At 41.5% G+C, this 23,688-nt stretch overlaps 2 protein-coding genes across 9 annotated transcripts in view; one reads left to right on the forward strand and one right to left on the reverse strand.

Annotated features, from left to right (window-relative positions):
• Positions 1-14,313, forward strand: part of RBL2 (RB transcriptional corepressor like 2) — a 50,444-nt gene extending 36,131 nt beyond the window's left edge. Inside the window, exons 18-23 of one of the 3 annotated variants that reach the window (XM_045806794.2) lie at positions 2,299-2,370; positions 3,016-3,121; positions 3,726-3,931; positions 4,499-4,663; positions 12,850-13,021; positions 13,117-14,313. In XM_045806794.2, coding sequence (XP_045662750.2) covers positions 2,299-2,370; positions 3,016-3,121; positions 3,726-3,931; positions 4,499-4,663; positions 12,850-13,020 — 720 coding nt within the window. In that variant the 3' untranslated portion in view covers position 13,021; positions 13,117-14,313. Of the gene's footprint in view, positions 1-2,298; positions 2,371-3,015; positions 3,122-3,725; positions 3,932-4,498; positions 4,664-12,849 lie in introns of all 3 variants that reach the window. The other 2 variants (XM_045806795.2, XM_045806796.2) reach the window with 2 other exon arrangements.
• Positions 14,314-14,357: 44 nt separating this feature from the next.
• The window catches only part of AKTIP (AKT interacting protein), a 40,677-nt gene continuing 31,346 nt past the window's right edge, over positions 14,358-23,688 (reverse strand). The window contains exons 1-10 of one of the 6 annotated variants that reach the window (XM_087870427.1): positions 23,411-23,535; positions 20,804-20,917; positions 19,285-19,490; positions 17,320-17,384; positions 17,135-17,235; positions 16,567-16,655; positions 16,391-16,489; positions 16,192-16,299; positions 15,328-15,388; positions 14,358-15,162 (exon numbers count right to left, since the gene is read on the reverse strand). In XM_087870427.1, coding sequence (XP_087726553.1) covers positions 15,055-15,162; positions 15,328-15,388; positions 16,192-16,299; positions 16,391-16,489; positions 16,567-16,655; positions 17,135-17,235; positions 17,320-17,384; positions 19,285-19,490; positions 20,804-20,845 — 879 coding nt within the window. In that variant the 5' untranslated portion in view covers positions 20,846-20,917; positions 23,411-23,535 and the 3' untranslated portion in view covers positions 14,358-15,054. Of the gene's footprint in view, positions 15,166-15,327; positions 15,389-16,191; positions 16,300-16,390; positions 16,490-16,566; positions 16,656-17,134; positions 17,236-17,319; positions 17,385-19,284; positions 19,491-20,803; positions 20,918-21,121; positions 21,260-22,955; positions 23,252-23,405; positions 23,536-23,688 lie in introns of those variants that run through there. The other 5 variants (XM_045806798.2, XM_045806797.2, XM_045806799.2 and 2 more) reach the window with 5 other exon arrangements.

Here is a 23,688-nt window from a genome sequence, read left to right on the forward strand (position 1 = left end):
TGAGAAACTTGCCATATTTTTCACAGCATCTGTGCCATTTTACATTCCCACCAGCAGTACGTAAGAGTTCTAATTTCTCTACATCCTTGCCAGCTTTTCTATTTCCTATTATAGTCATCCCTGTGGGTTTGATTGATACATTATGGTGATTTTGACACATATTCCCCTAATGACTGATGATGTTGCGTGTTTTTTGTGCTTATTGGCTGTTATTTGAGTTCTTGATTCTGGGCATCCCAGTCATTTGCTTATTGGTTATTTGTAGATCTTCTTTGGCGAAATACCAGTTTAAATCCTTTGCCCATTTTTGATTTGGATTGTTTGTGCTTTTTTGCGATTGAGCTATAATTCTTACCAAATAATTGCAAGTATTTCCTCTCATTTTTTTTTTTTAAAGATAGAGACAGCAGCGAGAGAGGGAACACAAGCAGGGGGAGTGGGAGAGGAAGAAGCAGGCTCCTAGTGGAGGAGCCTGACATGGGGCTCGATCCCATAACGCCGGGATCACGCCCTGAGCCGAAGGCAGACGCTTAACCGCTGTGCCACCCAGGCGCCCCACTCATTCTGTGTTTTTTTGCACTTACTTGATAGTGTTATTTGAACCATGGTTTTTAGTTTTGATTAAGACAATTTTTTCTTTGTTGCTTATACTTTTGCTGTCATATCTAATGATACATTGCCAAATCCAAGGTCATGAATATTTTCTTCTAAGAGTTTTATAGTTTTCTTACATTTTTAGGTCTTTGATCTATTTTGAGTAATTTTTATACATGGTAGGAGTCCAACTTTATTCCTTCGCATGGGGCTATCCAGTTTTTATTGTGTAGTGAGAACATTTAGGATCAACTCTTAGCAACTTCCAAGTATATAATATGGTATTGTTAACTGTAGTCACCATGCTAGATATTAGAGCCCTAGAACATACTCAACTGCAAGTTTGTATTCTCTGACCAACATCTCCCCACCCCAACATATGCATCTTAACGGTATCAAAATCAGCTTCAGATTTATACTGACGACTTAATTCCAGTGAGATAAAGAAGTGTGCTATGTAGCTGTTTCCTTTTAATATCTTTTCTTTTAATCTTTTGAGGTGTACTGGGATACATATTACATCCGTAAGTGTTATAAATCCAACAATTGCCTTGTTAGTTTATAATTCTATGACTTTTAAAGCTGAGAAGAAATGTATGTAATGTATAGATTTTGTCATATTAATCTTATCATTTGATTCTCTTTATTGGTTCCTGTGGTTTTGACTTGTCATCTGCAGTCATTTCCTTAGCCCAAAACAGCTTTCCTCCTCCTCCTGTGTTTTTGACAAATATATCACATTTCTCTATGTTTTAGGCCCAATAATACATTATGTATGTATTGTTTTATACAATGGCTTTTTAAGTCTGTTAAGGAGAAATATGCATTTCATGCTGTCTTTACAGTTACATAATTATCTTACCCAGTGCTCATTTTTTTATGCATATTTGAATTACTGAGGTCACTTGCTTTTAGTTTGAAGAACTTTTAGTATTTCTAAGATTGGTCTGTTATCAGCAAACTCGGTTTTTGTTTTTATTTTGTATTTTTTCATTTTTGAAAGATAACTTTGTTGGACACTGAATTCTTAGTTTTTTCACTTTGAGCACTTTGAATATGTTGTTCTGCCACCTCTTAGTGTCTATAGTTTCTGATGAGAAGTTGCCTGTTATTTTATTGGGCTTCTGTTGATGTTTTCAAGATTTTCTCCCTTCCTTTGGCTTTCAGCATTTTTACTATATGTCTGGGCATGGATCTCTTTGCATGTATCCTATACTTGGAATTCTTAGAACTTCCTGGATGTGTGGGTTACTATTTTTAAATAAATTTGGGAAGCTTTCAGCCTTTATCATTTTTCTCTGCTTCTCTCTGTGTGTGCTGAATGATGTTCACAGCTCTCTAAAGCTCTGGTAATTTTTCTTCATTCCTTTTTCTGATAGACTGTTCCACAGTCTATCCCAAGTTGGCTAATCCTTTTTTTCTTTGCCAGTTCAAATCTGTTTTGTCCTTCTGGTGAATTTTTCATTTGTTAACTGTGCTTCTTTATTCCAGGTCTGTGTTCGGATACCACTTACTCCCTCTTGTTACTGAATATTAGGTTTTCTTGAATAGACAGTACATTTTGTATGCCTTTAGGACCATTTCCAGAGACTTGAAATGGCTGTTTATATGATTTTCACCAGTTTCACTGGGGAGTAGGTTCACACAGCTCTTCAAAATTTTTGCAATCAATTTCTGTCTCAGAATACTCTTATTCTTTGCCAGGTGACAAAAGAAGACAAGTCCTTCCAGAATATTATGCGTTGTTATAGGACTCAGCCACAGGCCCGGAGCCAGGTAACTACATTTTCTCTCAGGGCTGAAAATCTTAAAATCTTTGATAAATATAGAAAACTAACCACAGTTGATTCTGGGGACTTTTCTCCAGGGTAAAAAAGAACTTTTAATATTCTTTAATCACTGACAGCTTCACATCTTGATTAGTTTAAGTCCTTTTTTCTCCAAAAGGTGATGAGATGAAATATTTGATTCCTTTTTAATTTGGATAATCACAAGATAGATGTCAATTTAGGAAGTTGTTTGGTTTGTCACCTTTCAGGCTGGTTTAGAAAACAGTACATTTAACCAAGACATTATATGAAAATTTAAAACATTTTATCTTTAATACTATTCATTTATCTCAAGGGGTAGGTATGCAAGATCTTTGTACTTAGAATAACTTGATTTTATGGTTGGGTGCTAGTACTGCCCTTTGTATTATAGGCCATATTTGGAATTTGAAGCCAGACAGGCCCCAGTGTAAATCCTGGCTCTGTTATTTAACAGATAGATAGATATATGATCTTGGCTGCACATATTAACCTCCCTGAGGACAACTACTCTTACTACTTGGAGCCATTGTGAGAATTTAATAGCATGTCAAGGTCCTACAGTCCTAGATGTGCTCAATAAATCTGTCCCCTTCTCATCGTCTCTCTAAAGGTATATAGAAGTGTTTTGATAAAAGGGAAAAGGAAAAGAAGAAATTCTGGCAGCAGTGATAGCAGAAGCCATCAGAATTCTCCAACAGAACTCAACAAAGACAGAAGTAAGTGTTAAGGGGCTTTATGAACACTTACAAAACAAAATTAGGCCTAAAAAGTGAGAAGCTCCTAAAGACTAAGGATTACTAAATGAAATTACAACTATATTAAAATATTAGCAAAAAATTTGTTGGAACAATAAACAGAATCCTAAATTTAGTGGCAAAGTTGTTTGTCCTTCCTCCCATAGCTTTGAGGCACATTGTGCATAGCAGTTTTCTCTAGGGAAATTAGAGAAGGTTTCAGGCAGGAATTTGTTGGCCTGAGTTCCAGAAAAGCCTGGCATGCCGACTGAAGCCATGCTATGGAACTACCACTGCTAATTATTGACTTGCGTCACTTAATGCAGGTCACAGGTCCTAGAAAATCCGGCGTAATTTATTAGTGAAAACTACTGAGTAAGCCTTTGCAACATTCATGGCAGGGGGTAGAGTTAATACTTAGGAGTATCTGTGCTTTGCTCCCTGGGATGAAGAGCAGAGTGCCCATTTGCTGCCATTAAACAAGTACAGCAGGTAGCGGTTTGCCTTTTTCTTACAGAATTATTTTTTAAAAACAGTCTGCGCTCGCGGTCCTTCTGTGTAACACCCTCTGTTCTGCCTGCCGCAGCCAGCAGAGACTCCAGTCCTGTCATGAGGTCGAGCAGCACCTTGCCGGTTCCCCAGCCCAGCAGCGCCCCACCCACACCCACTCGCCTCACGGGTGCCAACAGTGACATGGAAGAGGAGGAGAGGGGCGACCTCATTCAGTTCTACAACAATATTTACATAAAGCAAATTAAAACATTTGCCATGAAGTACTCACAGGCAAACGTGGTAAGTTTGACAGGGATTATTTCGTACTTTCTTCACTTGTCAGGGAGGAGAAGTAACTTAGGTTGAGCTGCCCTCTACGTCAACTAGTCTTAGAAATCATTCTTTTGTTGAATAAAACTGCGGAAATCTGAGATAATACACCTAACCAACAGAATTTTTTACTGTGAAGCATTGATATTTGAATTCCCTACACATTACTGTAATACGAGAGAGTGCATGCATTCACATTGTCCAGAACGTACCACTTACAGTAACCTTCCAAGTTACTTAACCTCTGCCTCTTCAAATATAAAATGGGAATAGGAGTAGACCCCAGCTTATAGGGTTCCTATGGGAATTAAATGCCATAATGTACTAAAAATGCTTAAAACAGTGACACAAAATAAGCACTTAAAGGTTATTTGTAGGGTTTTCTTTAAGTGTCATTGTGGGTGCGAATACATTGCTGTTTACTATTCAAAAAGCTGCTGGTTTATTCTACCTCTCCACTCTTTCAATAAAATAAATACCTGGTTAGAAATTCCATTCCCTTTCTTAGGAGTACGGATTCTTTTTTTAAACAAACAGATGGATGCTCCTCCACTCTCCCCCTATCCATTTGTGAGGACGGGCTCTCCTCGCCGAATACAGCTGTCTCAGAATCACCCTGTCTACATTTCTCCACATAAAAATGAAACGATGCTTTCTCCTCGAGAAAAGATTTTCTACTACTTCAGCAACAGTCCTTCAAAGGTGAGCCTAACATAAAACTTGGCCTTTATTAACCTAGAATGCCTAGGATTCGGGAATTGGGGTTCGTGGGAAATGCTCAGTACTCACATGAGTGATGGGAACTACCAGGGAAAAGTGACCAGTAAGTCCCAGTGGAGCAAAAAACAGGGTATTGGGGGGAGAACTTTAAGGCTGGAAATAAAGGATTTAGATTTATTTTCATTCCTCTTCCTATTTGTGCATTTATAGTTCTCTCTGCTATAAATCTGGAGTTTTATGGTCTTTACTTCAACTTTTTGTGAGGAAATTTGGATTTCTGATTATGGAGTCTCTGTTTCTGGGACAGGTAGTGTCTCTGTCCTTTGGATTGTCTATGGGGAGAAATGGACATTTTGTACAGTGCAGTGTGATGATAGTCCGACTTAGTACCCATTTGTGTGGCAGCGTCTGCCCCCGTCTGTGATGGGGAGGGAAACTTCCATCAGGCTTTAATGGAAGAAAAGTTAGCAAGATGCTGAGGTGTGGAAGGAAGGGGTATCCAGGAAGCACCAGAAAAGAAGACCATGTCCTTGAGGCAGTAAGGCTAGATCACGGGGAATCATGTGCCGTGTTTAGGAGTACAACTCAATCCTAAAGCACCTCCCGTAATGCTTGTATTCATAAAGCTTGCTTAGAGAGAAACACACATAAAAAATGATCTAGATTCTTCAGAAAAAAACAAAAAACCAACGTCAGGATCATGAGGGGAGGGTACTGTTCTAGAGTGAAGGGGACTAAAGAGACATGATCTTTGATTGGATCCTGCACAGAAAAGCATAGCTATCAAGGACATTTTTGGGACAGATGGGAAAATTTAATGTGGACTTCAGTGTTAAATTCCATTGGTATTGATGATAGTCCTGGATTATGTAGGAGAGTATGTTTAAAGTATTCAGTGTCCCCAGTGTGAGCAACTGTCAACTGTCAAATGGTTCAACTAAAAAGAAAATTATAGAGAACAAATGTGGTAAAACGTTATTGACTGACTGATAATTGGGTGTTCAATGCACTATTCCTCCAACTTCTTTTAAGATAAAAAGTTGGGGAAAACAAGAAAACAGCAAAACTCTTAGAAAATGGCACAGGTTTTCCATTGTTCTGTTATAGTACTAACGAAGGTGACTTTGAGTAAACTTACCCCTTGCAGAAATCTCAGTTAACCTGAATAACGCAGACATACTGATGTTTCTGAATAGGAAGACCACATATTTAAAGACACAGTTTCCTCCAACCACTGCATAGGTCTGATCTGATTCCAATGATATTGCCAGTGGGATTGTGAAAGCTGGAAACTTAAATCAACAGTAGCCCCAAAAGCAACTGGAGGAGATGACGGACAGTTCCTCTAGTACAGGCACAGCTCAGATACTGCAGGTCCAGACCACTACAGTAAAAGCCAGTTAACTGAATTTTTTGATTTCCCAGTGCATATAAAAGTTACATTTATACTATACTGTTGTCTGTTAAGTGTGCATTATATCTAAAAAAAAGTGTTCATACCTTAATTAAAAAAATATGCTAACCATTTATCTGAGCTTTCAGTGAATCATAATAACCAAAGATCACCATAACAAATATAATGAACTCTGCAATCTTGAGAGAATTCAAAATTTGATACAAAGACACAAAGTAGCAAACCCTGTTGGAAAATGTCACTAATACACTTGCCCGATGCAGGGGTCACAAAAAAACCCCACATTATCTGTGAAGTACAATAGAGCAAAGTATGCCTGTGTTATATATAACCAGATAAATTCCACTTGGATTAAAGAGTTAAATGGAAAAAAACAATAATACAAGTCGGAATACTCAATTCAAAAGGAGGCCAAAAAAGGAGGAAAAAACACGGGAAATAGCAAACAAGTAGCAATTAAATGTAAATGATCTAAATACACTAATTAAAAGGCAGAAATTCTAGGACTGGACACAAAAGCAAGACCCAACTATTTACTGCTTATAAGTAACCCACTTTAAATATCAAGACACACACAGTTAAAAGTTTACAGTTTAAAGTAAAAGGATGATAACTCAGATAACCCACTGATGAATAGGTGCATATCCATACAGCGGAATATGACTCCAATAAAAAGGAAGTACTGACACATGCTACAACATGGATGGACCTTGAAAACATTATGCTAACTGAAAGTAGTCTCAAAGGATAAATATTATATGATGCCATTTATATGAGATGTCCAGAATAGGCATATTTATGGAAGCACAAAGTGGATTAGTGATTGCCTAGGTCTGGGAGGAATGGAGGGTTTCTGTTAATGGGCACATGTGGTAATGAATTGCACAACTGAATTGCACGGTTAAATATGGTAATGATTGCACAACTCTAGGAACATACTAATAGACATAGAACTTGTACACTTCAAATGGTTGAATTATATGGTACGTGAACTATATCCCAATAAAGTGGTTTTTTAAAAAAATAAAAGGATGGGAAAAGTTATATACGCTCTGCTAACAGTAATTAATGTAGCCACTCCAGCTTTCATATCATTAATAATATTATCACTGATAAAGGTCATTTCCCAGTCACAGGGCATAAAATCCTAAATAGAAAAAAAAAAATTATAATCAAGGATTTCAACATAAATTGACAGAACAAGTAAACAGAAAAAATCAGTAAGGATAGTCAAGATGTGACCAACCAAACTGGCTAATTGACATTTATAGAACACTCCCAACAGCATCAGGTGCACACGGAACATTTACCAAGACAGACCACACTAAGGACCATAAAACAAGTCTCAGTAAATTTTAAAGGATTCAAATAATGTATTTTCTTTTACCACAACACAATCAAATCAGAAATCAGTAACAGAGATACAGATACCTGGAAAACCACCAAATTTTTGCAAAAACTGAATTGCATAGAAATGAGTCAAAGAAGAAAAGAAACTGGAAAGTATTTTGAACTAAATGAAAATGAAAACTTGACATACCAAAATTTGTGGGATGCAGCAAAAGCAGTGCTGAGAGGGAAATTTATGGCACTAAAATACTTCTATGAGAAAAGAAGAAAGGTACCAAATTAGTGACCTAAGATTTTGCCCTAAACAACTAGAAAAAAACAAGAATCAGTGAAAGACAAAATACAGAAATTTAAGGCCATTAAAAACCAGGGTTTTTGAGAAGATTTTAAAAAATTGATACAGCTCTGCACAGACTAATCAGGATTAAGAAAATGATGAATCACTAAGATCAGAAACGGGAGCTAGCGGTACAGGTCCTACAGACATTAAGAATATATAATGACAGTTCAACTTTTTGCCAATAAATGTAATAATGCAGATGAAATGGATCAATTCCTTCAAAGACATACACTTCTAAAACATACTCAACAAGTAGTCTCGGTGACCCTCTACTAAATGAACTGAATTTGTAATTTAAAAACATCCTCTCAAAGAAAACTAGGCCCAGATGGCTTCAATGGTAAATTCTATCAAATACTTAAGGAAGATACAGTTGACCCTTGAACAACACGGGGGTTAGGACACCATGCCCCATGCAGTTGAACATCTGGGTATAACTTTTTTTTCTTTAAAGATTTTATTTATTTGACAGAGAGACAGCCAGAGAGAGAGGGAACACAAGCAGGGGGAGTGGGAGAGGAAGAAGCAGGCTCCCAGCGGAGGAGCCTGATGCGGGGCTCGATTCCAGAACACCGGGATCACGCCCTGAGCCGAAGGCAGACACTTAACGACTGCGCCACCCAGGCGCCCCTGGGTATAACTTTTAACTCCCCCAAAACTTACCTATTAATAGCCTACTGTTGACTGAAAACAAACAGCTAACTAACACATATTTTGTATATAGATTACATACTCTAGTCTTAAAGTAAATGAAAATATTAAAATCATTGAAAAAAAAATCCAAGTGGACCCATTCAAACTGTTGTTCAGTGTCAACTGTAATGCCGGTTCTATACAAACTCTTCTAAAAAGTGAAGGTGATAAATCATCTCCGTAGTTGAAAAAAACATTTGACAAAATACAACATTCATTCACGATAAAACCTCTCAGGGAACTTCCTCAATCGGATAAAGACTGCATACCAAACAGAAGGCATTCAAGTCTTCCACTGTTAAGATCAGGAACAAGGCAAGGATATCTGCTCTCACCACTCCTATTCAACATAACTGTAGGCCCTTGCATATATAATAAGGCAAGATAAAGACGACATACAGACTGAAAAGGAAGAAACAGAACTGTCTCCATTCACAACAGGATTCTCTCTATAGAAAAATCAAAATCTAAAAGTGTTAGTAAACTAGTAAGATTGGCAAGGTTATATGACTAATATACAAAAATCAAATTTATACCAGCAACAAGTAAGGAGAAGTAAAAATTTTCTAAAGCACCATAACATTCAATACTTCTGGGGGTGCCTGGCTGGCTCAGTCAGTAAACATCCAGCTCTTGAGCTCAGCTCAGGTCTTGATCTCAGGGTTGTGAGTTCAAGCCCCATACTGAACAAACAAAAAACAACACAACTTAGGGATAAATCTTGACAAAAGATGTACAAGATTCGTATCCTGAGACCTATACAACACTGATGAAGACTGAAAACGGAGAAATTCCATGTTCATGAATTGGATGACATTTTCAAAGATGTCTGTTTTCTTCCACTTGATCTATAAATTCAATCCAGTTCCTGACAAAATCCCAGCACAGTTATTTGTGCAAGTTAACAAACTGGTTCCAAAATATATATGAACACGCAAAGGAACCAGAATAATTAAAACAATTTTGAAAAAGCTGGAAGACCCACACTATCTGATTTCAAGACTTAACTATAAAGCTATGGTAATCAAGACAATATAGTATCGGTGAAAGGACAGACATACAGATCGAGAGAATAAAATCCAGAAATACACCACATATACATGGTCAACTGATTGTCAACAAAGGTGCAAAAGTAATTGAGTTCAACAGACAGTGAACAACTAGATAACCAGATACAAAAATAGTAAACTTGCACCCACACTCTGCATCACATATACAAATGAATCAAAATGGACCGTGGACCTAAGTGGAAAACTTATAAAACTTCTGGGAGAAACCATAGGGGAACAAAATCTTTGTGAACACGGTTTACACAAAGACTTCTTAGATAACAGAATCAAAAGCACAATCCATAGAAGACAGAAATTGGACTTCATTGAAATTAAGAATTCCTCCTCTTTAAAAGATAGAAAAAGCAAGCCGCCAACTGGGAGAAAATTTTACAAACCTCTTATCTGACAAAGGATTTATTTCTGCAACATATAAAGGATTATCAAAATGCAAAAGGAAAACCAACCAAATTTAAAACTAGGCAAAAAATTTGAACACACATCATCCATTACATGCCTAGTAGAATGGCTAAAACCAAAAAATGAGGGTAACAAATTCTGGCGATGACGTGGAGCACTTAGAACTTTTATATGTGCCTGGTGAGAATGCAAAATGATACAGCATAGCTCTAACACCTGGAAAACAGCTTGGCATTTTCTTATAAACATGCCCTTACCACATAACCAGTAATTTCATTTCTAGGTATTCACCTAAGGTTCATACAAAAACATCTACATGAACGTTTAAGATTATTCCTAATTGGCAAAAATGGAAAACCACCCAAATGTCCTCCAGCGGGCTAATGGATAAGCAAACCTGTGGTACACGTGGCTCATGGGCAACGACTTCGCTGTAAAGGGGAACAAACTACTGATACACCCAGCAACACGGATGAACCTCAGATGCGCTGGTGCTTACATGAAACACACTACATTTGGTAGGCCACTTACTATAGGATTTCATTTGATGAAATTCTGGAAAAGACAAACTACAGGGACAGGGAGCATCAGTGCTTGCTGGCGAGGGGTATCTTAACCAGCAACGTCGGAATTTTTTGGAACGAAGAAACTGTTCTTTACTGTGATGGTTACGTGACTGTCAAAACACGCAACAGTATATGATTACAAGGGTGAATTTTACCGTAGGTAAACCTTTAGAAATGACATTTTGTGCAAAAAAAAAGTTATATTAAGCATCTGGATCAGTGGCTTTCAATCTTATCACCACCTGGAAAGGTTAAAAATCTAGCACAGAATTGGGAGTTTCTTCAATAAATGATAGCAAAATTAGACTGTTGAAGAAACATTTATCATGACTTAATAGATAATTGAGATCCTTGAGTCTAGAACCAAACTGTAATAGCCTAACCTTTACATTACAATGAGAAAAGAATTATAAAATACCATGCAAGGTAATTAACATGATTGGGGATCATTAGTGACACTTCGTCAGGGCAGTTTCAGTGGCTTGGTACAGCCTGTTGAATTACAGTTGTTATTAGGGAGGAAATAATACATCAATAGGGGATTAAACTAGGAGAGACATAGAATACTGTATAGCAGCTAAAGAGATGTGCATATATACTGATATGGGAAGATCTAAGATGCAATGTTGATTGAACAAATATTCCAAACAACACATAAAATATGCCATTTTTTAAGTAGGCTCCACACCCAGCATGGAGCCCAGCATGGCGCCCAATGTGGCACTTGAAGTCAGGACCCTGAGATTAAGACCTGAGCAGAGATCAAGAGTCGGACACTTAACCCAGGCACCCCTGCCATTTCAATTTTTTTTTTTTTAAACCCCACTTAATACACAGTATTACATTTCTAGTGAGTGCATTCATAGATAGAGAGCAGAGGCTATGCAGTAGCCTGATTTGTTCAGTGAATGAGAGATTATAGTAGGTATCCCAGGAACTGGGTGAGGACAAGAAGTCTCAGCATATTCTGAATTTTTTTTGGAATAAGAATGTATTCGTGTTTTAAATATGTACATATTATGTAAATTGTGATGTGTAAGATATTGTGTATTGTATATAAATTATATGTACTGTAACACATTAATGTACAATATATAGTAATGTATATATTAATGTGCTATGTCTATTAAGTTATACAGTTATACACTGTATTTCACATGACATATATCTATACATTATATACAAATAACCTACAATGAACAATTTAAGGAATATTCAAGTAAATAGACCAGAGATGAGGAATGCAAAAGCGTAGAAGACAAAGGAAAGCTTTCTTAAGGTGGTTACGATTTGAGAAAGTGCATATGCTAATAATAACACAGGTGATTTTATTTAAACCTCAAAAATTATTTTAAAATAAAGAATAAAATATAAATAAAATAGGTCTAGGATTAGCTTTAAGACAGTCTGGTGAATGGGAAATGAACGAGCATATAAATCGAGTAAGACTGGCCAAAATTGGTGCAGGGGGGTGGTCGTTAAGGGAGGATTCATTACTCTCTTCTCCCTACTTTCCTGAGATTTCCTGTAAGAAACACAGGTGAATGTGGTGAGTATATTTTCCATAAGTAAACACGGACAGTAAGGAGCATGTGAAAAAAAAAATTTGTGACCAATAAACTACCAGAAAATAATGTGGCAACTGACTTTGGGGCTTTGGAGAAACGTCATGCTGAAGGCACTATACGTAGATCCAGTCTCTCTAGCATCCTGGCAGTTTTTCTCAATCAGGGTTCCTCATATTAACCACAGAACACAGAAAATAATTTGCCAGATTTTTCTTAATTCTCCCAAGGATGAAAACTAACTAGTACCCTCTAGATTATACCAATAAAATACCTACAGTGGACACTTTACGAATTAAGGGTTACTTGTCCTGTGAAATTCCAGTTGAGAACAACTGCTAAAAAATGAGTGACACGAGACTGCAAAGGGCATAATACTGTGTAAAAATCACACTGGTTTTTTTTTTTTTTTTTAAATGGAGACATAGGGAAGTGACTAAGTACGGCATAGCAAGCGGATGCTCTGTAACTATTGTAAAAAAAAAAAAAAATCACAAATTTGCGAGCTTTTATTTTTGGAAAAGTGTACATCAGAATCACCCCTGGAGCTTGTTAAAATAGAAATATTCTGCCCTCCAAACCAGGTAGTCCTCAGCGTTGGCCAGCTGAGACGTGAAATCAGAGGATGTATAATTTAGTAGGTCTTTTCTTTATAAAGATGTTCAAACTCCTGAAGTTAAACTCTTAACTCATTTGAGGTTCTTTGACTTACCTCTGAACTCTGCATATTAGCATTTTAAAGTTTTATATCTATTTTTCCCCCCACTCTAGAGACTGAGGGAAATTAACAGTATGATACGGACAGGAGAAACTCCAACCAAAAAGAGAGGGATTCTTTTGGAAGATGGAAGCGAATCACCCGCAAAAAGAATTTGCCCAGAAAATCATTCTGCCTTACTGCGCCGTCTCCAAGATGTAGCTAATGACCGAGGTTCTCACTGAGGTTAGTCTGTTCTACAGAAACGGTCTTTTCACACTCTTTTCAGCAGCACCATTTAATGCATGCTAGATTATGGGGCTCTTTTCCTAATCTTCCAGTATCTGTAGGATATCTCTACTCATCCCAGCTGCCTTTTTCCTACCACTCAGTGCTTGCCATCAAGGCTGCGTAGAATCCAAACATGGATTTGACGACTCTTCGGCAATGCTTTTGCAAGTGTGACAGGGAACAGAGCGTGCTCAAATACATGGGTAAGAGGTGTCTGTTGACGTGCTCCAGCAGAGGGACTGGATTTCAGTTCATTCCTACCTGTTTTGTGGTCAGCTTCTGGCCCTCATGAAAGGCAAAACAAAAACTTAGGTGTTTGTCCCAAAATGCTTGGTAGGAGTTAGGAGGTTTTTGCATTCCTGAACAGAACAAGGGAGAGAGCCCAGATTCGGAGCTCCTAGATTATTATCCCAAGTCTCCCGTTCCCTTTGTGTAATTCTTCCCTCTCCCCGTTAGGTGTGGTACAGTGTGGTAAGTGCTGGATTGTTTGGTGTGCAATGTGTGAGTGAACTTGTATAAGAAGTGGCACTTTAGGGCTGTAAAAAGCATGATTTTGTAACCCAGATTTTGCTGTATATTTGCGATGGCACTTTCTACAATGTGAACTTTATGAAGTACAAAACTTCCAGGCTAAACATGCAATATCATCTTTGATGCTTTTGTACTTTTTTTAAACTGTTCAAGCCCCAGTAGCCGCCTTTGGGCATGTGTTTTAAATTCTCCAGGTTTTTTTGTTGTTAATAGGATCAGTTGGCTAAGTAAAGATTTTAAATCAAGTTGAATTAAGGGAATATGAAAAATTATGACCTCTTCTTTAGGAGGTAGTTATCTGAAAGACACATGTCTATTAAGGTGATAAATTTAAGATATCTTTGGGTGTGTTCCTGGCAGTTTAAAAAATAGATTGGAGAATTTAGGTTTTTATTAGTACATAGTACCATTTATAAAAATTAGAAATGTTATTTAACAGCTACTGAATTATCTATATATACCTTTATTAATCACTATTGTTCCAGCAGTTTTAAAGTTGAACGAATAATCTTATTAGGGAGAAAATTCAATTGTAAATTGAATCAGTATAAACCAAGTTACTGGGTAACTTCATATTGCTCTGAAAGAAATATGGAACTTACACTGTTCAGTTAGAATAGTGGTGCAAAAATATTTATAAAACCTCTCAAGATACTTACTGCTACTGTAATTTTATATGAAAATAAGTATTTTTCAATAAAGCATTTATAAGTTAATCTTTGCTTAGTTATATTAAGAAAGGGGCATTTAGTTTCCTGCATAAATGACAAAGAACAATCATTTATTGGTTTATTTTGTCTCTACAAAACACATTAGTCATTCATCATTTAAATATCTGACTTCATTAGAAACCGTTTTAACACTTTCTCCCTCCTGCCATAAAAATACAGTAAGTAATTTGCTTTAAAAAAAACAAAAACCAGCTATGAACAGGTGTTCTGGTTTCCTCTCCTCACCTAACGTGTACCTCAGTGACTGACAGGAGTCTGTAAATCAGTAAGACAGGAGGCCGAAGACTGAGGCTCAGATGATCTTCCACTTACAAGTGCTAGTCAGCTATGGGACCTGCTCTACCTCTCTCCCCGTCCTAAAATATATACAACTGCAACCACGGATGTCAGAGTCATTAGAGAGTGCCCAACTCTGTCTACTCTATTAGTTTAAATGAATGTGACTTACCTTTAGCAGTAAATTCAGAAAAATACTTAAGCCTCGAAGTCCCCAATAATTTGGAGTACTGAACTAGATAACCACCCTAAAGACACTTCTGACAGAAGTAATGCATTACTTAAAGAGAGGTTTCCAAAACTTGCTGTTAGAACCTAAGCGTACACGGACACACGGATACCAGTCCTCGTTCGCACAGGTTTACTCTCCCGGCAGTCCTTTGCCGTCGGTCGGCTCTGACCAGGCCCGCGTCCGGCAGGAAAGTGCACGGTGCACAGATTCACCAGCGCTTAAGTGGCTACTGTTTTCTCTTCTTTACTGAAAGGCTGTACGGAACCAGGCTTTACCCATGACAGGCCAGCAACATGAACACTTTTATTGTGCTGTTCTTCAGGCTTCTTCTAGGCATAATCAAAAACAGACATTAAAAATAGGACTGATGGAGACGTTGGCACTGTACAGAATCATTTCCCAAAAAGTTACTTGTACATAAGGAGTAGTCTCCAATGAAGACACTTCAGAAAGGAAACAGTGAACGATTTCAAAAATGGTTATGTACTTACCTTCTGAGTCAGCATCTTCTCTCTGGCTTCATCATGTACAGAAGGATTCCATGGAGAAAAGCTTAAGGAAGAGAAAAATATTAAAAAACTGCTTTGGCTTACTAAATTTGCAGAACATCCATTTATTCCCTTAACAAAACTTAACAAGGAACAATCATCAGTTGTCAACATGTAAGTTTTAGATGGGACTCTAGATGATTCCCTCACAGGGTAACTATCCCTTATAGAGCACTTACACATGTCAGCTCATTTCTGCTTCACGACCGTCCCTTCAAGTACTAGTATTCACAGATGAAGAAAGTGTGACAGCCAAAGTCAGTCACTGCCCTGGGTCCCCCAAGTCAGTAAGCGCAGAGGCCAGCTCTTAGCCACTGTACCACGCAACCTGCCAGCAATACACGTTGCCAGAGAGCTACATCACCAACTCCTCAGGTCTCCGCACTCCTTCAGATGCTTCCAAGACTAAATATCATCGTGCTAAAGGAACGCACTATTCCCACTACTCGGTTTCCCTCCTTGCCCCAACGCGGAAGGTCAGTGGGGGATATGGCAGTTTAAGAGGGGCTCCAGCTAAAACTGCCCGCTGAGAAGTGGTGTCTGGACCCTTGAACAGGCACATTACGAGGACCCTTAGGAAATCGAAGTCACTGAATAGCTTGCTATTGGCACAACATGCCAGTCGACGTAAAGCTCTCTAAGGGGTACCCAAGAGGTACCAGAAAGCGAGCTGCCAACAAGTTATGAAGGCTGGAGGCTAACAGATGATACACTTTACACTGCCCTTTTAAACCCCATTCTAAGGCCACCCGGAGCCCGGCAGCGCGGACAGCGGGGTGCGGCTCCTAGGGCTCATGCGCCACCTACCTGATGGCGTATGGGTCTTCTATTTTAGGTTGGTCAAACAGACGAGCAGTGCACATCTTAACGCTGTCGACCACTTTACTTTTAAAAAGCTGAACATCTTTTTCATACCTGTGTTAAAAGTTTAATTCAAAAAGTTACCAACATGATCTATTTAGCTGCATTTTCAATTTATCTGAAAGGACAAAGCAAAGTAACGTACAGCACGGCAGCCTCTGGGTTTAGGGGGCTTGCTGTGTCAATCTTGTAGAAGACTCTCCTCGCGTACATTAGAACTTGCCAGATGTGATTATGGTTCCGCCTAAAGAGAAACACGGAGGATCACTGAAGCATCCTCCCGCTGACTTAGGTCACCGAAGTAAACGCTGATTTACTGACCTCCACTTTGCAAATGCTCGTTTCACGTCCAGTTCACCTGAGGTGGGCTCGACTAGCGGGTGAAAGACGGGAATATCAAACACCAAGCGCTGTATTTAAAGAGAGACGTGTCCTTTAATGGAAGCAAGGAGCTTATTAGACCCATACAGATAGTTGTAAAGGGAGCTTCAGGACAAGGCAGTCACGGTGTTTTAAGTCAAAGAACTGCCTCAAGAGGGATACGTAACGACCTCTACCATTTTCCTGTAAAATTCAATTTTGCAATCAGCGGGGGAGAAGTCACTCTTCGCTCCTCTGTAGCACAGCGGTTGCCATGCACACAGTGCGGCAGGACCACTTCCAGCCTCCCTCGCACACCCTGAGCAGAGGAACAAGGATGGCAGAGGCCGGTGTGGCAAAAGATGCAACAAGCACAAAAATCCCCTTCACAGAGGACTGCAGAGATAAAACATTTTGGGACACTGAAATTGTAAAATCATGAGCTCAGGAAAAGAACCAAGCAATCTTTCAAGCCCTTTAAGCCCTCCTCGGGTCCAACAAATGGAGCCAGACTGGACTTCTCACTTACTGGGCAGTCACCGTCTGGGTAGTTATCAGGGATGTAAACTGTAAACTTAAACACGCCATCTTGGTACAGTCCATGCCGTATGAATATTACTCCAAACCACACTGTAGGAAAAAATAAAAAACAGTTAAGGCCCAAGTTTGTGTCAGAGGAACCAAATATGCTATAAATTAAGAGCGAATCCTTACTTAATGCAGAGCGGTAAGATGGCTGCACATAGACCCCTGGTAGCTTCTGCTTCACAACCAAGGTACTAAAACAGAAGCAGAATAATGAGAGTGCGGATGTGAAGGACACATGCAGATCAAACCACCCTACATTCACTTCTCGAGAGAAGGACTAGTCCCCCAGGGGGCAGCCGACAGCTAACACACAAGCCAAGTCCTCACCATCTCACCTGGTCCAGACTCCTACCCATTTCCCAGCTTACAGATCAAGCTCACAGAGAACAGGAGCCAGGGAGGGCCCCGGACGAAGAAATTCAAGCCAAGCAGGGATACACAAAGAATCAAGTTTTCCTCCCAGAAATCAACTTTCCCGAAACATCACCTTGGAAACCAACCAGTAGGTAATTCTGAACAATGCAACCTGATTTAAGTTCCGGACATTAAATTTTAGGGAAAAGAAAGTGTACAATTTTTGCTTTTGTGACTGTGGACAGATTTCACCCACACACATTCAAAAGCCTCCTGAAGCACATTTTAGGTCATGAGAATAAAGACTCCACAGAACTGCCATTGCTGAGGTGTCGTTTTAAGTGTGAACGCCGGTCCCCGTGGCAGAGGGCTGTGTTTAGATCTGCGGCGTTCTCGGTGAAGGCAGGCAGGGGTGAGGCACCCCCCCCCATGCTCTCCCTCTAAAGGGACCCCCCACCTCAGGCACCTGAACTCTGTGGGCCCTGCAGCAAGGGAAGCCAGGTGCACTGACAGAGGTGTTTCTGGCTCTTCTGGGACCTTGTCACCGTGAGCCTAAAGCAGTAAGGCTGAGCCCAGACCCAGAACGGCGCTGACCTCGGGCCTTAAAACATGGTAACCTGCCAAACCTGAATTTTCTTGAGAAACAACTCGTCGAACCTTAGTGGTCAGTTTTTATTACCTATTTACCAATCACACTTTTTAATCATTAAAGTCGTTCCTCCGTTTTTAAGTCACTAAAATTCAGCAGGTGGACAGCAGCGTGGCTGGCAGACGTTACCGACCGCAGTGAGGCCGCTCTGGGCCCCGCTACAGACAGCAGACGCAGGGCCTCCCCGAGAAGGCCTCCATGACAGAGCCGAAGGAACCACTGCCACCAAATCCCACTTGGCCAGCGGCACCGGGACCTCGGACCCTCTGACCGTTAGAGGGGACGCTGGGGCTGCTGTACTAAGGAACTGAACCCCGACAGAAATTAAGAATTCCGTCTCCACGCGCCGGCACACCCGATGCCGCCTGAGCCCCCGCGGGGGCCGGCGCGGTCGGCGTGACCAGCCCTCTGGGCGGCACTGCTCGCCTCCCGCTACGGACACGTGCGACTTCGGTCCGACTTTCAACACGGAGCCCGAATCTTTGTGACTTCCCTGGAACTGCCTACTTCCGCCTCGCGCGTCACGAGGCAGGGGTCCGGTCCCCTTTGTAACGACAGGCCTCTGCATACATGAAGGCGGCTGTGATAAGTGCTTCCTGTGGGGTCTCTCCTGAGTCGGCGGTTCCAGTTCCTTCAGTTGTTGGCCCCTAAGGTCTGGCTTCCTGACCTCTGCCTACTGGGACCCTCTCAGCCTGTCAGGACGCCTCTTCCAAGGTGGTCACCACAAGCCTCCAGCTGGGTCTGACCTGAGAAAGAACAGGGACTGCCATCCCACTGGCCGTCTCTCCACACCCACGTCTTCAGGTGACCTCCTCACCTCATATAAAGGAACCCCAAAATGAAGTTACTCAGTCCCTGACCTGCTTATGCTTAGGTGCTTAGTCCTACTCTCGTTCTTTTGCTCTCTAAACAGCCGTGGAGATGCAAGCCCACACCTGTCTTTCAGTCTTATTTCCCTGATACTGGAGGGGGATGTGTTTGAGCTTTAAGACCGAAGGACACAGCCTTTTACAGAGTGTGCCAGAATAAATTTCATTTTTCACCTTCAAAGATCAGTCAAAATTTAACCGGATAGTCGAAGCACTTACAATTCTGCAAGAAGAGAGTATTCCAGGTAGAAGGGTCCGTAAGAAGCATGTGTGCCATTTGTTGACTGTGCTGCCGGGGCGGGGGATGTAGGCTTAGTTATGGGCAAAGCGTTTTTGGGAATACAAGGCAGTTGTTTCTTTGGAGCAGCACGTGGAGGGCTGGTTATCACGTCCCCTGTTAATGCCTTCTCTTCACCATCAGATCGCTATTCAAGACGAAGTGGTGAGAACATTCGTTAGCATGATTCTTAACTCACGAGAGTACATGGGATGTACTCTTATCCTTGGCCTAAAATCTGGAATGACTCTTTTGCAAACGTTCCAGCACTACGGTCAAGATGACTTGAAAGTCCTCTGAGCAGGCAGTCCATTAGAAAGAGAACAAAACTGAAGGAAGACTGAAGCAACAGGAAAAAATTTTAAAGCTACATCCTATAAAAACAATGCCAGTATTTACAGGATGTACACGAAACAGAAAAAGAAATGGTTTCGTCTCGTGACCCCCAAAAGAGGTCAAGGGGTTACTCAGCAATTAAGACATCTCTACAACAAGAGTCCCTTGGCTCTTAGGTGCTACAGAAGGTCAGGTGCGAGGCAGCTCAAACCAAACAGCAGAGGTGACTGAAACTAGTCACCACCTGGCGTGCGCGCCTCGCTCAGAAACACGGAATGAAGCTGAGCTCTCCCTTGTGCTGCTCGGATTCTGATCTTGTCCCTGATGGAGATGATCCACATTTGGACTCTCCCCAGCACAGACTGTCAGCCTGAGTCAAAGACAAAGGTCTACATGAGTCAGGGATGAAATCACCATCTCGTAGGCACTTCCTTGGCTCAAGGACAGCCAAAGGCTGTTTAATTTACCTGCATTAAAAAAATGGATATCGTGTGCATTAGAAAAAAAGATGATTCCTGGGGGAGGTCTTCTAGAGGTGGAATTATGGGTTACACTCATTCTCTTTTTGTCTGCATTTTTTAAGCTTTCCTAAAATGTACTGTTTTTGCAATTTAAAAATAGACATTTTGTTTGGAAAAATTAAACCAGTGCCCTCAAGTCTGAATTTGACCACACTGGACTGGTCTTTCTCAAAGCTTCTCTGACTGCGGAATCTTGCAAATTAGTAAAAAGACTACTACAGTAATGTATCACAAATTTCATCATGTGTAAATATACCCTAAAAATAATCTCACAATTGTGATTACCAGAATGATTTCTATTTGAGATGCCATTTCCGTCTCAGAAACTAATCAGCAAAATCATTACTTCTCAAAAGTAAAACCTCGGGGTGCCTGGCTGGCTCCATCAGAAGAGCATATGACTTTTGATCTCAGGGTTGTGAGTTTGAGCCCCACGTTGGGTGTAGAGATTACTAAAAAAAATAAATAAATTTAAGAGAAAAAAATCTAAATAAGCAAAGCCAGCTAATTTTGTTAAGATTATAGGCAACCTCGGTATGAATGATTTTTGACCTCTACTTTGACTCAAATGGGTTTCCTCGCTACATTTATTAACTATACCTACTTTGCGGACGGAGCTTGCAGACATGCTCCAGAAAGGGTTCATAACGTGGACTCCAAACAAAGAAATTCAGTGGTCTGTGTCATCAAACTCTTCTGTCCTCAGAAGTCACTTTACCTAAAAATGAGATGGGAAAACACAGAAACATACCAACACCAACAGTTAAGATCTCTAAAATAGTTAAGAACTAAATCAGACACTCTAAATAGAAATTCAACACAACGTTATGTAATAGATAGTTACAAAAATTAGGGGGAGAAGGTCTTCAGAAAATTTCCTTCAATACCCTCCTCCCTCTTCTGAATCTAGTTTCTTTCCCACCTTTAAATGCCTACAGGAATCTGTGTAATGAGTCCTTGGCCAGGATTCAGAATATTCAGTGACACAGTTCAGCTTTGGTGCCAGAAATGCAGACGATGTGGCCGGACTACAACAGTTGGTAGTAGCATAACATGTAGGCACTTGATTGTAGGAAAGTCAGGTGCAGTCAGGTGCACTGTACCCACATACACAAAAGGTCGGTCACTGTTCAGAGTTCCGGGAATTAAAGAGCCAAGGGGCTGATTTGTGTCTTAAACGAGTTAAGTGCAGAATTATTCTCCCTAGCAAAACCAGCAGCCAAAGACCTAACAGAGAGAAGGCAGAGCAGGTAAGATAGAGAGGGATAACTGGGTCCTGGCAGGATCATCCCTGAGAAATGGTCTTTTTCTCTGCTTAATGTGTGGAAACTACAGGATTAGACGCTGAAGGAATGGCCAAGCAGCACATACGAATGCAACAGAGGAGTGCAGAGACATTTCACAAACAGATCTCCCAGCAAAGCTTCAAGTAGTGGACAAGAAAGTATGCCTCAAAGGTCACAAAGTCAGTGGGTCATTTACTAAAAATACAGAGGAAGAGGGAGAGGAAAAGCAGCAAGCCAAGCTGTAAGAAGAACTTCTCCACTCTGGTGATTTTCCCCAGGCTCAGTTAGGTGTAAAGCAGAGCTCCTTCTCTGATTTCTTACCCGCACCAATCCAAAAGGCTGAAGGTTAAAAAAAGGTCAAAACTCAGACTGTTGCTAATTCTACTAAATTCCTAAGAAGCAAATCATTAGAGCAAACTGTACCAAACGTCCCTGACAGCAAAAATGTGTTTTATGACAAGCCTATGACAGGTGGGTACCAACTCTCCCATACCTCGCCGGTGCCAATTACTGATGCTTTCCTTTCCACGGCATAATGCCACCCAGTAATTAAGTCAAAGGAATGAGGCTCCTGGTTCTTCCACTAACCTGTTGACTTACACCCAATAAACAGCAACTTATTGCTGAGAGCTCTCCACAAATCTGCCTTTAAAGGTGACTAGGGCGCAGAGGAGAATGGTTGGGACATCAAAAATGTGTGCGGGCATGTTCACATATGGCCCAAATGAAAACACTGGTTTTCAGATCCAGAGTAAAGTACAGCACCCCGCTGTCATCTAGGACACATCTGACTTAACAGAGGATCCCCTCCCATTGGGACACAGTGCTCACCACCATGTAAATTTATTCATTCACCTGTATGGTCCCTTTCAAGTCTAACATGTAATGATTCTATGATTTTGCTTTTAAGAATCCAAACTTGCCCCCAGTTCCTGTTACCTTTAAGCAGGAGGTAGTTTCTACTGCTGCCTGTGTTTCCAGTAGCAACAGAATCACCTGAAGAAACTAGCACGCTTTTAGAGAATAACTACACGCTTTATTAGAAGTCTAGTCTGCCCAGACAGGGTTCAGCATTTTCCAAAAGGAGTGACATAGGTGGAAGGAAGCCCTAGGACACAATTTGAGAATTTCTGCTGGTTCAGCCATACAAACCGAACAGGACGGTCTTCCTTTACGTCACGCAGCTGAGAAATGAGTGCCTTGGACCTGTACAAATGATCTGAACATGGCTTGAGCCAAAACTTAGAAAAAGGGTGCTGCTTTCCTACATGCCACAGTCCCTAAATAGGCACCAACTTAATACATCACCCCAAACAGCCTTAAATTCCACGTTAAGAGGAGACGGAGTAGGCACTGAGAAAGGACGAAAAACAGCCTCGGCCCTGGCCCGGCTCGCTGCGGACAGCCGGGACCGGCACCCTCGCCCGGGGCGGAAATCCATCTCCACACACGCACGGAATCCGGACAAACCTGTCTCGAGCTGATGCAAGGCAGGGGCCATGTCCCAGCTTCGCAGCTAGCTCGAGGCCGGCCCCGGGCCCACGAGACCCTCCAGTGGGGAGCTGAGGGCCTCCAGGGCTCGAGGACGTCCCCCCCGCCACAACCCAGGCACAGGACAGAGGCGGGGAGGGCGGGCCGCAGACGGGGCAAGCCGGTCGGGCCCGCCTCCCTCCCTCAGGCCGCCGGGCCCAGCACCCGGACAGCCCCCAGCGCCGGCCCAGGGCCCGCAACCGCCGGCGCAGCAGGTGCCTGCAAACGCGGACAGGTGCCCGGCCCCGCCCCCGTGTCCCAGTGCGGCCGCCGTCGCTACGGAGTCGAGAGCGCCGGGTAGGGCAGACAAATGCTGGCCGAGAATGTTAGCGGCCCGCCTTTAAAGACTCCACGGCCCTCCCGTCCCTCCCAGACCGCCCAGCAGCGCACCTCACCTCGGCGTTTTCAACGCAGTGCTCCCGGCTGCTGAGCGCCGTCGCGGCCCCACAGCATCTCTGGCCGCAGCACCAGCCCGGCCCCTGCTTGCTCCCCGCCCCGCCCTGCTCTTGGTGTCGGGCCCCGCCCTCTGCCCCACGCCCCTGGGCCAGGAGGCTTCCGCCCAGCCTCCCGGCTCCAAGTGGCTCCCATACCTGTCCGTCAAGTACGTTCTTCCGGGGGCGTTGGGACGACCGCGCTCCACACTGCCAATCAAATCGGCTCCGCTAGGGTGGGG

Source organism: Ursus americanus, chromosome 21 (assembly GCF_024610735.1).
Source record: "Ursus americanus isolate L20-20 chromosome 21, mUrsAme1.1.p, whole genome shotgun sequence".
In the NCBI taxonomy this organism is placed as follows: domain Eukaryota; kingdom Metazoa; phylum Chordata; class Mammalia; order Carnivora; family Ursidae; genus Ursus; species Ursus americanus.